Below are 15,428 nucleotides of genomic sequence, written 5' to 3' on the forward strand. Positions count from 1 at the left end.
ATATTAGTAAATAAATACTTCTATTATAGATATTACTGGGGGTTACTGTGGCCAGTTGTTATATGATACCTTATAGTATTTATCTATATATAGGAATATTAAAGTATAAGCTTTTATATTATAGTCTTTTTAGGCTAGTAGAAACAATATATAATAAGGTGAGGTACTAGGGGAGACGTACTAGGGCTAAGGTGCTGGGGGGAGAGCTGCCAGAGGTGAGGTGCTAGGGCTTAGGTGCCAGGGGTGAGGTACTAGAGGTGAGCTGCCACAGGTAGGCTGCCCGGGGAGAGGTCCTGGGGGAGAGGTGCTAGTGATAAGGTGCCCGAGGAGAGATGCCGGGGGTGAGGTGCCAGGGCTAAGCTGCCAGGGCTGAGCTGCCACAGATGAGCTGCCACAGATGAGCTGCCTGGGGAGAGGTGCTAGGGAAGAGGTGCTAGGGCTAAGGGGCTAGGGGTGATGTGCTAGGGCTGAGCTGCCACAGGTAGGCTGCCCGGGGAGAGGTCCTGGGGGAGAGGTGCTAGTGATAAGGTGCCCGAGGAGAGATGCTGGGGGAGAGGTGCTAGGGGTAAGGTGCCCGGGGAGAGGTGCTGGGGGAGAGCTGCTAGGGCTAAGGTGCCGGGGCTGAGCTGCCAGAGGTGAGGTGCTAGGGCTTAGGTGCCAGGGGTGAGGTACTAGAGGTGAGGTACTGGGGCTGAGCTGCCAGAGATAAGGTGCTAGAGCCTAGGTGCCAGGGGTGAGGTACTAGAGGTGAGGTACTAGTGCTAAGGTACTGGGGGTAAGCTGCCAGAGGTTAGGTGCTCGGGGAGAGGTGCTAGGGCTAAGGTGCCGGGGCTGAGCTGCCAGAGGTCAGCTGCCCGGGGAGATATGCCAGTGCTAGGGTGCCAGAGGTAAAGTGCCCGGGGTAAGGTACTAGGGCTAAGGTGCCCGGGGTGACCGGCCAGAGGTGAGGTGCCTGAGATAAGTAGCTAAGACAAACTAGTACTGGGTGGTGCTAGGGGGTACTGTTTCAAAATTTAGTTAAAGAATTAATTATTACTTTATTTATTTTAAAAATTATTATAATAGATTAACCAATTATAAGGGATCTTTATCCTATTACTAAGATAGTTAATAGATTAACTAATAGGCCACTAGATTAACTAATAGAGATCAGGCTAGCTATCTAATCCTAAGATCACTAGTACACATCAATTCACTAAGAAACTACCTAAACCCTAAAACCCTAGTCCCAGCCATGTATACTAAAATATGACAAAGCAAAGTAATAGAAAAATACTGCCCCCTCTATAACCTCTGTATCCCACCGCCATCCTTCTGTCTGAAAGTGATTAGGACGAAACCCCTTAGGCCACCAATCCTTATCAAAATAGGGCGTTTGTAGTAGATCAGCGTCACTCTGCCAAGTAGCCCTTGCACACGATAACCAAAGTACTATCAATAGCTGACTAGAAAAGCATATATCGCTATCAGTCCCTAAGGGGCCTTTACAGACCCTAGTAGGTAGATAGCATGTGAAACAGCACGTATTAGGCTTCGGGTCTATAGCTTCTCTCAATCTACTAATATTTATAGTATATTGAGTCTTAGCTAAGACCTCGCAGCTAGCTAGGGCGTGGCCTATAGCCTGCTGCCTAGTTTGGCTATCTTCTTCTGAAACTATATATATAGTTAGTATGGTAGTAGGGTAGTACTAGGTTAGTAGTAGGGTAGTAGTAGGGTAGTAGGATAGAGCACTTACCTAACCATCTAATAAAACAGATAGGGCACCGCTGTTCTGTCCAAAATTTCACCACACTAACAAGGAAGTCGATAGTTCCTAGATTCTGCCGCTGTTGGCTACTAACCCTAGTAACTACTACCGATTGCCTAATTAGGCGGTCAGAGCAGCGGTCACACTGTGCCCAGAGAGGATCACATACCTCTAGGGCTTCTCCATCAAAAACCCTAGAGATTACCCGGCGGCGGCAGATCTGATCAGTAAGATAGTGTTGGAAGAAGACCTTCTCTGCTGATGCCTGAGGCACTAGATCTGCCTGAGGCAGCTGATTCAACTGATAACGTTGTACTAGACAATAAGACCAAGCAGGCGAGCTAGGTGATCTACCAGCCCTACCTGACTCCTGCATAAGATTAGTTATCTCATATACACCAGGCATAAAGTGGATAACTAGATTCACATCAGGGAAATCATAGCCAGCACCAATACCACTAGTAGCTAGTAGGATAGAGGCCTCTTGCCGAAAGTGGTCTAGCTGACTGAGTTTTTCATCGTCTGATAGGCTAGCATGGAATCTAGCTGCCTGAGGCTGTAAGGCATCAAATAGCCTATCAACCAGCGCCTTCGTTCGGCAGAAGATAATAACCTTCACGTCTGCCCTTAGACCAAAGGGGCTATACTGGAGATTAAACTGTTTGATAAACTGGCTAATATAGCCAGGATATTCTGCCGCTGCTAGTGAGTCTGGAAGGGCCCTAACCCTATAGGTCATATGCTTCAGGGTAAGCTTAGCCCTAAGGATTTGGGGCTGTTTACCTAGTTGCAGCATTTGACAGAGCTCTTCCTCTAGGTGCCTAGGCAGGGTTGCTGAAGCAAATACCATAGGAGCCCTTAGGGCTAGGGCATGCCAGGCGCGATACATAATAGGCCGATAGCTCTTTGATAGAGGAATCAGGTGACATTCATCCCAGATCACCCTAGCTAGCCGCCGCTGATTAATCAGAATATTAGCCATCTCTTGGAAACTAGGATAGACCACATATTCGATTTGTACTAGGATAACCCTAGAATCAGCAGGAAGGGCTACTTGCAAAGGGTCCCATACTGTAGGGTTTAGTCCCAGGGTATTAGCTTTACCTAATAGGTCAAGCTTTAGTGATATCAATGGGACAACAATAATTGTCACCTGATTATCAAAGAGACTAGCCCCAAATAGGAATAGTGTGGTTTTCCCGGCAGCAGTAGGCAGGATTAGGATCAGATAGGGCACATGCTTCATCATCTGATAGAAGGCCTCTTCCTGTTGGGTACTGCGAAAGAGAGCCTTATCGTCATTAAGGAACTCCCTAAGTAGCTGGGTCAGCAGCCCTGGCCTGATTAGGCTAGTGCCCACTAAGGGCGAATTAGCCAGTTGGCGAATCTCCTGGCCAGCATCAAGATCAGATAGATTAGCTAGCTCTATGGCTGCTGCCTGAGGGGCTGCTGCCTGAGGCACTTTATATAGGCTCATAAATTCGTTGAATTGGCCTATTGAGACCTTGTAGGTAGGACCTAGAACCCTAGGGTTACTAGGGTAGCAGAACCGGACAACTGGCTGATCTAGTGGAAGTACTAGGGTTGATGGCTTAGGCTGTAGACGCTGGCTAGGCTCTTGTTCTGCCGTAGGCACTAATATAGTAGGTACTGATATAGCCCTATTATAGAAGAGAGAGCCAAGCACTAACTGGTCAGGTGATACGCCAAGATAGGTATGCCATCGCTGGCTAAAGCTAATTAGGGCAGTTTGAATATCAGCCCTAACCCCCTGGAAGCTAGCCACACTTCTGCCATAGGTCGCTAGGCCTGTTGCCCTTGAGTGATTCATCTGATCTGCCCCTAGGCCCTCATCGTCAATCTCATCAGTAGTAGGATCCTCTAGGGTATCAGATAGGCCTAGGCCATGCCTAATAAACCCTTGCATCACGTGACGCCAGATATGAATATTAATCCGCTGACTAAGTATATCGTTGGTAAGGCTCTTTAGCGTACGTGATAGAACCTTCGACGAAAAGGGCCGAGATGTGCGATAGTCCCAGAATAGTAAGAAGTGGGCTTCAGGTAGCTGCTGATTTAGCGAGATCAGAAGGGCTTCCTCAAAAGGTCTTATATAAGCCAGATAGGCTAGTAAGAGATAAGAGACTGATTGTGGTAGAGCCCTAATAGCATCCTTCTCTTGGCCGCTTCGGCTAAAGGTCTTTGAATAGGCTAGCCGAATTAAGAATGTATGGCTCACAGGGTCTAGGAAGAGATTCCTTGTGTTTGTAGACGTATTATACCAGATTATCTGATTAATCTCTGTGCCCCTAGCAGGTGCACCGCTAGTCAGATGACAGATGGCAAGTAGCCTAGTTAACCATCTACTACTAGTCTCTAGGTAGGATTGGGCCCTAGACCTCGAGATTTCGATAGCAGGACCCCCCCTCGCCTGAGATCTGTGATAACCAGCTAGGGCTAGCTAGGGCCTTCTGAAGAAGGAAATCACGGGTATCCTGGCTAAGATAGGTAGATAGGAAGGACCAGTGATTTGTATTGTTGGTGATATCTTCAAAGGAAGCAGCCTTAGAGAGGTCAAGGGAAGGCAGGATCTATATATATATATTAGCAGGTATGTTTGTAGATCAAATAATATATATATCGATATATATATATATTGTAATGGGGAATTCCGCTCTCAACACCGGTATCCCATAGTCAGGTGATTGGGGCCTTAGTAACAAGGCAGCCATATCGTTTCGGAAGAATAAGTAGCGTTCGTTCGATAGTATCAATAACAACATGTGTGTTCCCCCTTATGAATTATTCCTCCTGCGGAGGTTACTGAGGCTGAGGTTACGGTATCGGTATATCGCATGTCCATGAAGACTCGAATGTCTTATTAGTCGCATCTCTATAGCGTCACGCACTGTCTACTTCTCTCTCTCTCCGGCACTCTTCGAGTGTGGTGGTGTTGTCCTCTTGCGATCGACCCGTCTGCCAACGCAGACTGCCACAGCGAGCATTCCCATCTTACATATGGCGTCCCCGGGAAGGCTCGATTAACAAAGGGTGGCTGAAAGCAAGAACAATACCGTTGTGAGAGTGGGCACTGCGTTTGACCCTGAGAAAATACGACGGCGATCGAACATATCACAAAGAGTGAAGAGCGGCTTGATCCTGGGTGGCATCAGCCTATCATATGTTCGAAATGTCGGCTGAAGAGGATATCGGAGTATCCCCTTCCCCTGAGTATGCACAGTTTTTACGATCGACGCTCGCTGATTGGCACACTGGAGATGCCACGACACTAGAAGGAATTTTACGAATGACACCGAGTCAACTACATGAGATAGCGGTTCGCAGATGTCCTGGCATTGGCTATGTCTGGCATTCGGCGCTATACAATATTTTGTTATCTTTTGCGTTACGTTATTTATTAGGAACTGCGCGTGACTCCTCGTCAGGGGGCGGAGAGTCAGTTTCATCTGAGGTATTATTAACAGGATTGCTGTCAGAACAGCAGTCATCGTCAACAGAATCATCGTTATCGTTATTGTCACGGAGTACTGAGGCTCCTATTCCCCGTTCTGTTTCCCCTTCTTTGTCTTTATCTTCATCTGTTTCTGTTTCTGCTTCGGAATTATCCTATCAGACTGAGCCGTTTTCTGATACTATATCTGTTTGTTCTTCTTGTTCTTCTGTACCTCTTTTTCCTGCAGGAAAACAATCCCCCGAAACCATGGCTATCAACGACGGTGGAAACGATAGTGAACTTCCTGGCGATATGGCTGCACCCATTACCGCCGCGGAACAATTCACTCAGTTTCGTGAACCTCTGCCTGAAGCTTCGGGATCGACTATTGGCGAACCCCTCTCGTCCTGCAAGTCCTGAATCTGCTGCGAGACCTCCTCCGCCTCCTCCGCCAACCATGCCTTTGCGAGACCCTGTACCGCCCACTCAGTATTATGCTGTTCCGCCTCCACAGCCAATATACCAGATGATATACAGCGCTATGCCGGCCCCAGGATCTCAGGGAGCTCCTACTTTCGATGAGACCAACGCGTCTGAGTTCCTGAGGAAATTGGAGGATACCTGCCGACGGAGTGGCATTGTTCAACATGCTGCGATCATGGACCTTCTTCCTCAATATTGTGAAAGACCGCCACGTGTCTGGGTTGAAAGTCAGGATGCATGGAAAGTGAGAGATTGGCAGACGTTCCGTGAGGACTTCCTGGACCACTATCATGATTGGGACGATGAACAATTGAGATACAACAAGCGGTATCTTAACAAGCTTGCAAATGGTGATCGATCGACAAACGATGAAATCAGGCGCTATCTGAGCGAATTTCATGAGGTTTCTACAGAGGTATTCTTGCTTGGTCGTCTAAGCGATGGTGAACGAGCTGATCTGCTGATCAAAGGTCTTCCTGAGAAATGGCAAGCGAAGATCTTGAAGCGTCATGCACTGAAAGCGCGTTCCCGTAGCGATGAGATATCTTATGATGAGGCATACAAGCAAGTTCAGACAAACCTGCGTGTTGAAGCCGATGTTTATCGAAAGGTTGAAAGGAAAGAAGTCAAGAATATGTCGTCAGACGAGAGACAGTTATCTTTGGCACCCCTGCGTCCTGCTCCTTCTGCTCCTACTGTTCAACCGATTCCTGTTGCGATGGCTAATGATCGACAGACTGAGGACCATACATCGAGAGCAATTGATGATGTGGCTCGGAAGCTGGAAGCGCTTGCGTTGAAACTGGATGCTAGGACTGATCGCCGGAATAACCCTTTGTATGAACAAAACCGAGGAGTACCGTCGAATGGCATGGGAGTCAATCCTCCTAGGGAATGCTGGACATGTGGAGGTCCACACAACAGTACGCCTGAACAATGCGACGCCATCCGGGACTTTGAAGCAAAGGGAATGATTCACCGCAATGCCGCCACAGGGAGAACAACCCTAGGAACTAAGGCTCATCCTGGTCCTGAACTAAGGCTGCGAATGGGTGTTCTGAGAAAGGACTTGATTCCGGAACAATATGCTGCATGGGCAAGTCAAAACGTACCGCAGTCTGGAAGTAACCATGTCCAATCAATACCTTCAGCACCAGCACAGTTCCTAGGTGCGTCTCTCAATAGTATTCCAGGAAGCAATGAATACTACTCGGCCCCAGTGCGATATATTGCTGCGTCTCTTCTTGGGTCTCAGCCTGCATGGGAAAAGCTGTCAGAGGATGAGGAAGAATATGGAGAGGAATATTGGGCAGGTCCAGTTAATGCTATCGGAGGTCAGGTCCAGGATGGTCGTGTCAGGAAAGGAAAACAGCGAGCGTCTGATTATGCGCGCACCCGAAATGCTCAGCAAGGTCGCTTTCAACCACGCATTGATGATGCTAATGAGGGTGAGGCTGAACCAATGCATGTACCAGATGATACCCAGGGAGCTTCTCAGGAACAAACGCTGCAAGGTTTTCCGGCCGGAAACCTATCTCCCAATGACGTTCCGCGTCGTGTCAGAGGACCACAGGATCCTGCCGTTGCTGAAAAAAGGTCTATGATCACCGATCTGATACTGCGGAAGGTTTGGGAAACTAGCGTTACGATCTCTATTGGTGAACTGCTTGGTGCTGCGCCTCGTATTCGAGCAGGAGTCGGAAAGGATATTAGCACTGATGCCATAAGTCAGAAGCTCACCGAGGTCATTAACCAGGTGCCCATCAATGCCGCTGTCGCGGAGATCTCTCAATGCGTCGATGCCCAAGTCCAGGATGTCCAGAAAACAGCTCTCTCTCATTTTATGTCGTTCGGACCTGATCATAGCGTTTCGATTCCACAGGCTGCTAGTTCTTCGGTCAGCTTCCAAGCTGCGCAAGTTACCGATGCTCCTATGAAGTCTCGCCAGGAATACACGCGAGGTTTCATGTATGCAACAACAGTTATTGGTGACCAGATTGTCAAAGCCTTGATCGATACAGGAAGCGCAGTCAATATTATTCATCGCAAGGTGATCAAGCGCATGAATGTTCTACCAGATATGAGACTCAAACCACATCTTCAACTTACCCCAGTGGACGGAGGTCGTGGAATCAGCGTTTCAGCATGTCTTGAGCACCTACCAATTACTATCAGCGGTGTCACGGTTAATTCTCATACAATGGTGACAGACCATACCACTAATGATTTGCTTCTCGGTCGATTGTGGGCGAAAAATGCGGGGTTGCGAACTGAGGAAATGGCAGACGGCCGCGTTATGTGCACCATTTTTGACGAAAGCCGCACGCAGCAAGCTTCGTTTGTTGCATATCGTCCTAGTGACAGCGGGTCTATCTTCGAAAACCAGCTGTGGCCTCAGGATTTCTCTTCTTTAAACGACGAGCAGGGTATGTAGGCGTCGTGTCATCCCCTGTTCCGGTGCTGCACACCGAGGCTTTGATCCTCCGCCGCAAATCACCGCCTTCCGAATCTATCATATCCTATTCTCGTTATCCCCTGCGTTCTCAGAAAAGCGACAATTCCCAACCAAAAACAATTGAAAATAACAAAACCCTACAAAAATATGTGAATCATGATGAATTCTATACGCTGCCGCTCCGGAGTTTTCCTGCAGGAAAACCATCTCCCCGTTATGCCCAACCTTTGTGCGTCGCTCGCGACCAAATGGTTGAGCAGGAATATCGCACAGCCTTCTCTCTCGACGATATGTCTGATATACAATTGCCATGGAATAATCGTCCTGATTACCAGTTTTATCACCAAGCGCAAGTCAATACGCTCTACAAAAGAAAAGCAGATAAGGTTCAACCCGTGAACTCGACTGATTCTGATGGAACGATCCCGGTTGGTCATCCTGATTGGCAGCATGAATGTCTCAAGAAATACCATACACAGTACCGCGCATCGGATATTCGAACAGAATTCGATCATTTGCTGAAGCCTCGTATCTCTGTAATTGCAAGGGGAGCTCGCCTTACCCCTGAACGAGAAATAACCCTGTTGGTGGGAAAGGAATTGCTACCGCGTGAAAGAGCACTTTTTCGAGAACTCCTGTTCAAAAGAGAAGGGGTACTAGCCTGGGAATGGGAGCATGTTCAGAGAATACGCAATGAAGTAATGCCTCCGCAACGCATTAAGACTGTTCCTCATGAAGCGTGGCAACACCCAGGATTCAAGATTCCTCATGCCCTGAATACCACGGTTATCAAAATGCTGCGTGATCGACTACGAAAAGGTGTTCTCGAACCTTGCGATGGCCCATATCGAAACCCATGGTTTCTTGTCGGCAAGAAACAAACTGGCAAATATCGAATGGTCAATGCAGCTATGTTAATCAACAAAGTGACCAAGCGAGATGCCAACATGCCCCCGATAGCAGATGAATTTGCAGAGGAATTTGCAGGAATGGCAATAGCATCTTTGGTTGACCTCTTCTCTGGGTATGACCAGATAGAGTTACACAAGGATGACCGAGATATGACGGCTATTCAAACTCCCCTTGGCCTACTTCGTCAAACTACAATTCTCCAAGGCGCAGCGAATTCAGTTGCGCAGTTTCAACGAGTGATCTCTGTCATTTTGCATAGCATTTTCGGCACAAAGGCGCGTTCATTTCTTGACGATGTTGCGGTTAAGGGCCCACGAACAACGTACAATGAAGAGTTTATGGAAGAAGGGATTCGCCAATATGTCCTTGAGCACATTCAGAATCTCGATGAAGCGCTGTATCTTCTGGAATTGGCCGGAGCGGTTATCTCGGCCGAAAAGTCTCAGTTCATGATGAAAGGAATCGAAGTCGTTGGATGGGTTTGTGACATTAACGGCCGGAGACCTAATGAAGCGAAAGTAGCAAAGGTTGCACAGTGGCCTACTCCGCTATCCAAGGATGAACTCCGCTCGTTTGTTGGTCTCGCCGTCTACTTCCGCATCCTGATTGAGAAATTCCAGATCATTATGAAGCCTCTCTATGAGATACTACGCAAGAATGCCCATTTTGTGTGGATGGAGGCACATCAGGTGGCTTTTAAGGAGATAAAGCTACGTCTTTCAGAATTTCCCTCAGTGCTGCCTATCGATTATGACTTTCATCCTTTCCTTATGATTGTTGCTGCAGATGCTTCTATAAAAGGATGGGGCGGAGTACTCATGCAGGTTCGAAATGGTGTCCGTAAGCCGGCACGATATGAATCAGGCGTTTGGTCAGATGCTGAATCAAAATATGATGCGGGAAAATTGGAATGCCGTGCCGTTTTGAAGGCATTCAAGAAGTTCCGCCATTGGCTGTACGGAGTGCACTTTGTCTTGGAAACCGATGCCAATACGTTGGTTGCACAATTGAACCGTACGGCAACAGACCTCCCTGGCGCCCTGGTCACTCGCTGGATAGCGTGGATTCAGCTTTTCGATTTCGATGTGAAACATGTTCCTGGCACTAGTAATGGTGCTGCGGATGCTTTGTCCCGTCGTCCACCAACTAAGGAGGATCTGCGTGAAAGGGACCAAGAACAGAATATTGATGACTTTGTTGATGCAGAAGTCCTGCATCTTCACGCCAGCTGTTGTCCTGTTACTATTCATGTCGAGAATCCTGGTAATCCTGATGCCAATGTACTGCACGAAGGATACTCGGCCGAATCTGAGCAAATTGCAAGATACCTGACCAGTCTTCACAGGCCGGATCGTATGGGTTTGTCGGAATTCTATTCATTCAAGAGAAAGTGTATGAAGTTTGTTGTCCAAGAGCGTCATTTGTTCCGACGTGTCAAGGGTAATACCGAATTGCTCCGCAGGGTTCTGGACCAAGAGAAAGACCAGCAATATGCGTTGAAAAGCACCCATGATGATCTTGGTCATAAAGGACGAGAGGCAACATATGCTTTGATCAAGCATCGATATTGGTGGTCTCGTGCATACGAGGATGCAGCAAAATATGTCAAAACCTGTTCACTATGCCAGGCAAGAGCTCCAAATCGTCTTCGTGAACCTGCCATTGTCACACAACCGCTGTTGCTTTTTGACAAATGGTACATTGATACAACTCGAATGCCCCCAGAGGATGGTGAAGGTGTTGTCATTCAGGCGAGAGATTCTGTCAGCGGGTGGCCAGAGGCAAGAGTGTTGCATTCTGCAAGATCAGAGAGCGTTATTCAATTCATCAAAGAAGACATCATTAGCCGTCATGGAGTTCCCCGGGAGATAGTGATCGACATGGGACCTGAAAATCGTGGAGGTTTGACAGCCTTTCTAGAACGTGAACAAATATCGAGAGTCAAAATCTCCGCATACCATCCAGGTTCTAATGGTCCTGTGGAGCGTGCGATGCGAACAATGAAAGACGCACTCTCAAAGATAACAGAAGGTTACCCGATTGACAATGCGACTCGGCAACACAGGAGACCATGGAGACCACATTTCTATTCTGTTTTGATGGCGGATCGTTTTACTGTCAACGCAACTACTGGGATGAGCCCGTTCTTCTTTCTTTATGGGAAGAATCCAATTATACCGATTGAATTACAAATGCCTACCTGGAGCATGCTGCCATGGCATGAGGTGCAAGATCGAAAGGATTTGCTAGCAATGAGAGCGCGCCAATTCGAGAAGCGCGACCAGGATATCGAGGAAGCAATTCTCCGCATGCGTCGCCTGAAAGAAGCAAATGCGCACTTCTTCGACGAACATCATCTGCTTCGGTATGAGCGATTCGAAAAGGATGATCTTGTTCTCCTACACAATTCCATTCGCGGAATGGACCACAGTTCGAAAACGAAACTGCAGTTCCGTTGGCTGGGACCTTATCGTATTCATGCAGTCAAGAGCAGTTCGTATTTGCTAAGTGAACTGGATGGCACAGTGCTGCAAGACCTGACTCATCAACCGGAGTCATTCAATGGCGATCGACTGAAGAAGTTTTATTCTCGACATGACCTGAACGGCCATGAAGGATCCTCATCCTTGCCACGGCGTAACCCTATCGGACGTCCAAGAGGTCAAAGAAGTCGCGGTAGTGGCCGAGGACGACAGCAGCATGAAGAACAGGTCGAAACGTCGCGTGTACAATTGCCACGACGGCGAGGAAGGCCATCGCTGAGAAGAACAGGAAGATAGACCGTCCCAAAACAGGACATCGTTTTCCGGCAGGAAATTGGTGCCTTGCGGCCTTGCGGCCTTGCGGCCTTGTTGGCCGTTTGCTTCAACCCGATTAGGAAGCCGCCCTCGATGTAGATATAACTTCCTCCCTTTCCTTTCTTTCACTTTCAACTTCTTCAACCCCCCCTCCCCTTTCCGATCTTCTTTCATCATTGCTTCGTCCATTCCATCATTTCAAAACCCGCTTTGACCCTCGCCCAATACCATCGAACCATTCAGGAACTACAAAGAACCAGCCGAGGCGCCCTAGCCATTCGAGAACGTGCGATTCGACCAAAGGACGGTCGAATAAGGAGGAGGGGAAAGAACCTGTTCCTTTGTTCATGCAGCCCTTTGAATCTTGCAGATCCTTTGTTTCTTTGAAGGCCTCGCTTACCATTTCCTCATTCGATCCTACGCCTTTGACAGATTCAACCAGCATCGTGAAACATTTGCAGAAGTCCGATTCCTTTCACCCTCACTTCCGAGAACTGAACATAAAACGTCGCAGCCATGTCCACATCCGAAATGAATACCCTCGTGCCTGTTACCCAGACCGCTGTAAGAACCGCAAGAATGTCGATGCCAATTCCGGAAGGACTGATCATCAATGGAACAAAGGTTCATACAATTGATGATATGATCAAAACCCTGCAAGGCTGTCAACAGAAAGACAAATATGACCTGGCACTCCATTGTTATGGGAAGCTGAATGAAGTCCACAAGGTTGTTGGAGATGGAATTTGCAAATTGTTCGACTATGTTAGTTCTGAGGAACTATGGAAAGGGCATCATGAGAGTCATGCAGAGTTCCAGCAGCAATGGGAAGATGCCGTCAAGCTGCAGAAAAGAAAGGAGAAGGATGCCATGACGATCGAAGGACATCGGCGACGTGCGCTCACGAAGTGGGATAACGGCAATCCGGCAGGCAGAAATACAGCGGAGTTCTTTCAATGGGTCATCAACCGCGCGTTCTCGGAGAAGGTTAGCAAGCTGCTGAATACCGATATGTCCTACGATGATGTCAAACTCTCGATCAACAACTATGTCATCAAGCGGTGTACCTTCGGAAAAGGAAGCGGAAGCCTGAAATCAAAGCATATGGAACCTAGCGACCTGACCAATACCTACAACTGCCGTATCTTGTCGCCGATAACGCAGGATCAACTGGATCGCGCAGGTCTCCAACTAGATCAGGATGGTTTCGTCTGCCCGAGAGGCGAAGGCTTTGACCTCCCTCTGATCGAACCTCGAGCTACTACCTTGCCTCCTTCCCCTGAGAAGAGTGGTTCGCGGCCAGAAACCATTACTGCTGCTGAAGAATCTGAGGATCAAGATATGGATCATGAGGAAGAGGAAGCTGATAGTGTACACCTAATCGACGCCCCGAAGATGACTGATGTAATGGATATTGATACCGACACTGAATCAGAGAGTGAAAATGACCACCCAGATGCCGAACAGTCTCCGCAACATGCACAAACTGATCCTGCTGCTGAAGAGAGTGATGATGAAATCCTTGTTTCGACCAACGAACGTGCAAAATGTGGATGTTTGCTACGCCCGACTACATTGGTTAGAGCCCTCAAGGACAAAGACTTCTCGAAACGAAGGAACGGACTGATTGCTCTGCGTATGATTGGCAGAAGACTAGCGAGGTCAGAAGGCATCACGATCAGCACCCTCTGCAACCAACATGCTAAAGCATTAGTTGATGCGGTACAAATGACGAGTGCTTCGAAAAACCATCAGCAATTAGTCAACCGTGTCGCCCTGTCATATCAGCACATTGGTAAATGGGATCAATTCATGAAAGATCACCCCCGATGGTTCAGTTTCCGGCAGGAAAACAGTCTCGGCTTCCATCGCTTCCGCCCTCAGCATCATGCTCCGCTTATCTCTGACTTTGTGTCTTGTACTGAATGGCTATCGGTGGAGACTTTGATCGACAGGATCTATGCAGGAGAGGCTCCAGACATTAGCCCGGCAAATGACATGCACAACGATGGCAGTACGGTATTGCCGAACCTTTTCTCATGGCTTGGAGAGGATCTCGACGGACGACACCCGGAAGGATTATGGCCGCTTATTCACCAGGAATTTCGAATGTACCATTATCATCTAAGCGATGCAACAAAAGAGCTTGGGTGGCTTCGCGGCATGTGGCACTCGAACATTCAGCAGTTGATTCGACAAGACCTGTCCTACTACATGGCATATGTCTTTTTCCGGCCAGACCATGCATGGCGTCTGATCTCGCATCCTTATTACATAAAAAGTACACAGGCTGGCGAACACACTGAGTTCCGGCACCTTGACATCAATATCCAGGATTATCTTGACAGCCAGAGAGGTAGTAGCCTACTACAAGGATCAGTATCTTTCACGCAAGAGGACGAACAGAACTGTACCGTACTGCTGAAAGGTATGCATAAGACAGAACGTCTGGCAAAATGGTGGAAGGATATCCAGTCCCGTGGACCCGTTGGAGACGGCTTTATCTCGGGTATCAAACCTTTCATGTGGAGGAAGGAGGATGAGGAAACATATGGCACCCAATGGACAACGGAGGTTTGTGGTGTCGGTGATGTGCGACTTTCTCTTCCTATGTTGCCTCATGGATCGACAGGCCCTGCCACACGAGTACGCCGAACCGGACTCCCGTGGTACACAGCGATCCAGGATGACCATGAAACTCTGGACTGTGCAGAGTCGAATACCTGGGAGGAGCTGGCAGAGGCTCATCGTACACTAATGCCTGCATCCAAGACGCCCTCCGGTTATTCCTCTTCTCGGTATGGTACAATCCCGTTTCCCTTTGCTGCCGGAGTACATTTCCGGACGGCCCGACACGGGATTCCGAATTGTTTGGTAGGCCGACAGAGATGGGATAGTCCCTCCATATGCATGGAATTAGATGATCTCTTTGGAAAAGACCCTGAGGTTGCGAGAGCAATGGTTCGCGACTGGCGAGAGGAAGCTTGGTATGAGTACCTACGCTGCTTCGAACTGACCAAACGCTTAGAGAAGAAGGAATACGGCAAAAACTCATTCTTCTACCGTATTGAGAAGGGCATGCTTGTTGACGACCAAGAACTGGGTCTGTTGCCCGATGAGCCTGTTCATGCTCCTGCTGAATCTCAACCACTATCGAGCATGCAGCAACCTACTCCTGAGGCGGAGGTTGGCCATCCTCATGGCGGCTAGGTGCCGATTAATGGATGAAGCATAGAATGATTGTCGGAGGTGCTATCTGATATTTTGTTTCTTTTGTTTCTTTTGTTTCTTTTGTTTCGAATTGACCAAGGGACGGTCAATTTTTCAGGGAGGGTGGTATGTAATGGGGAATTCCGCTCTCAACACCGGTATCCCATAGTCAGGTGATTGGGGCCTTAGTAACAAGGCAGCCATATCGTTTCGGAAGAATAAGTAGCGTTCGTTCGATAGTATCAATAACAACATGTGTGTTCCCCCTTATGAATTATTCTTCCTGCGGAGGTTACTGAGGCTGAGGTTACGGTATCGGTATATCGCATGTCCATGAAGACTCGAATGTCTTATTAGTCGCATCTC

At 48.1% G+C, this 15,428-nt stretch overlaps 3 protein-coding genes across 3 annotated transcripts; all 3 read left to right on the plus strand.

Annotated features, from left to right (window-relative positions):
- Positions 1 to 5,661: 5,661 nt before the first annotated feature.
- N7481_011944 (retropepsin-like aspartic protease) lies at positions 5,662 to 8,121 on the plus strand (the record flags this gene model as incomplete). Its single annotated transcript, XM_057271163.1, has 1 exon — positions 5,662 to 8,121. One exon carries the CDS (start codon positions 5,662 to 5,664, stop codon positions 8,119 to 8,121), a length of 2,460 nt encoding a protein of 819 aa, XP_057118337.1.
- A 269-nt stretch (positions 8,122 to 8,390) lies between these two features.
- Positions 8,391 to 11,834, plus strand: N7481_011945 (reverse transcriptase family protein; the record flags this gene model as incomplete). Its single annotated transcript, XM_057271164.1, has 1 exon — positions 8,391 to 11,834. One exon carries the CDS (start codon positions 8,391 to 8,393, stop codon positions 11,832 to 11,834), a length of 3,444 nt encoding a protein of 1,147 aa, XP_057118338.1.
- Positions 11,835 to 12,368: 534 nt separating this feature from the next.
- Positions 12,369 to 15,062, plus strand: N7481_011946 (uncharacterized protein; the record flags this gene model as incomplete). The annotated part of the gene is made up of 1 exon (XM_057271165.1): positions 12,369 to 15,062. One exon carries the CDS (start codon positions 12,369 to 12,371, stop codon positions 15,060 to 15,062), a length of 2,694 nt encoding a protein of 897 aa, XP_057118339.1.
- Between the last annotated feature and the right edge of the window lie 366 nt (positions 15,063 to 15,428).

Source organism: Penicillium waksmanii (genome assembly GCF_028829765.1).
Source record: "Penicillium waksmanii strain IBT 27052 chromosome Unknown utg000009l:1.0-4314994.0:1.0-4318279.0, whole genome shotgun sequence".
Taxonomy (NCBI): Eukaryota; Fungi; Ascomycota; class Eurotiomycetes; order Eurotiales; family Aspergillaceae; genus Penicillium; species Penicillium waksmanii.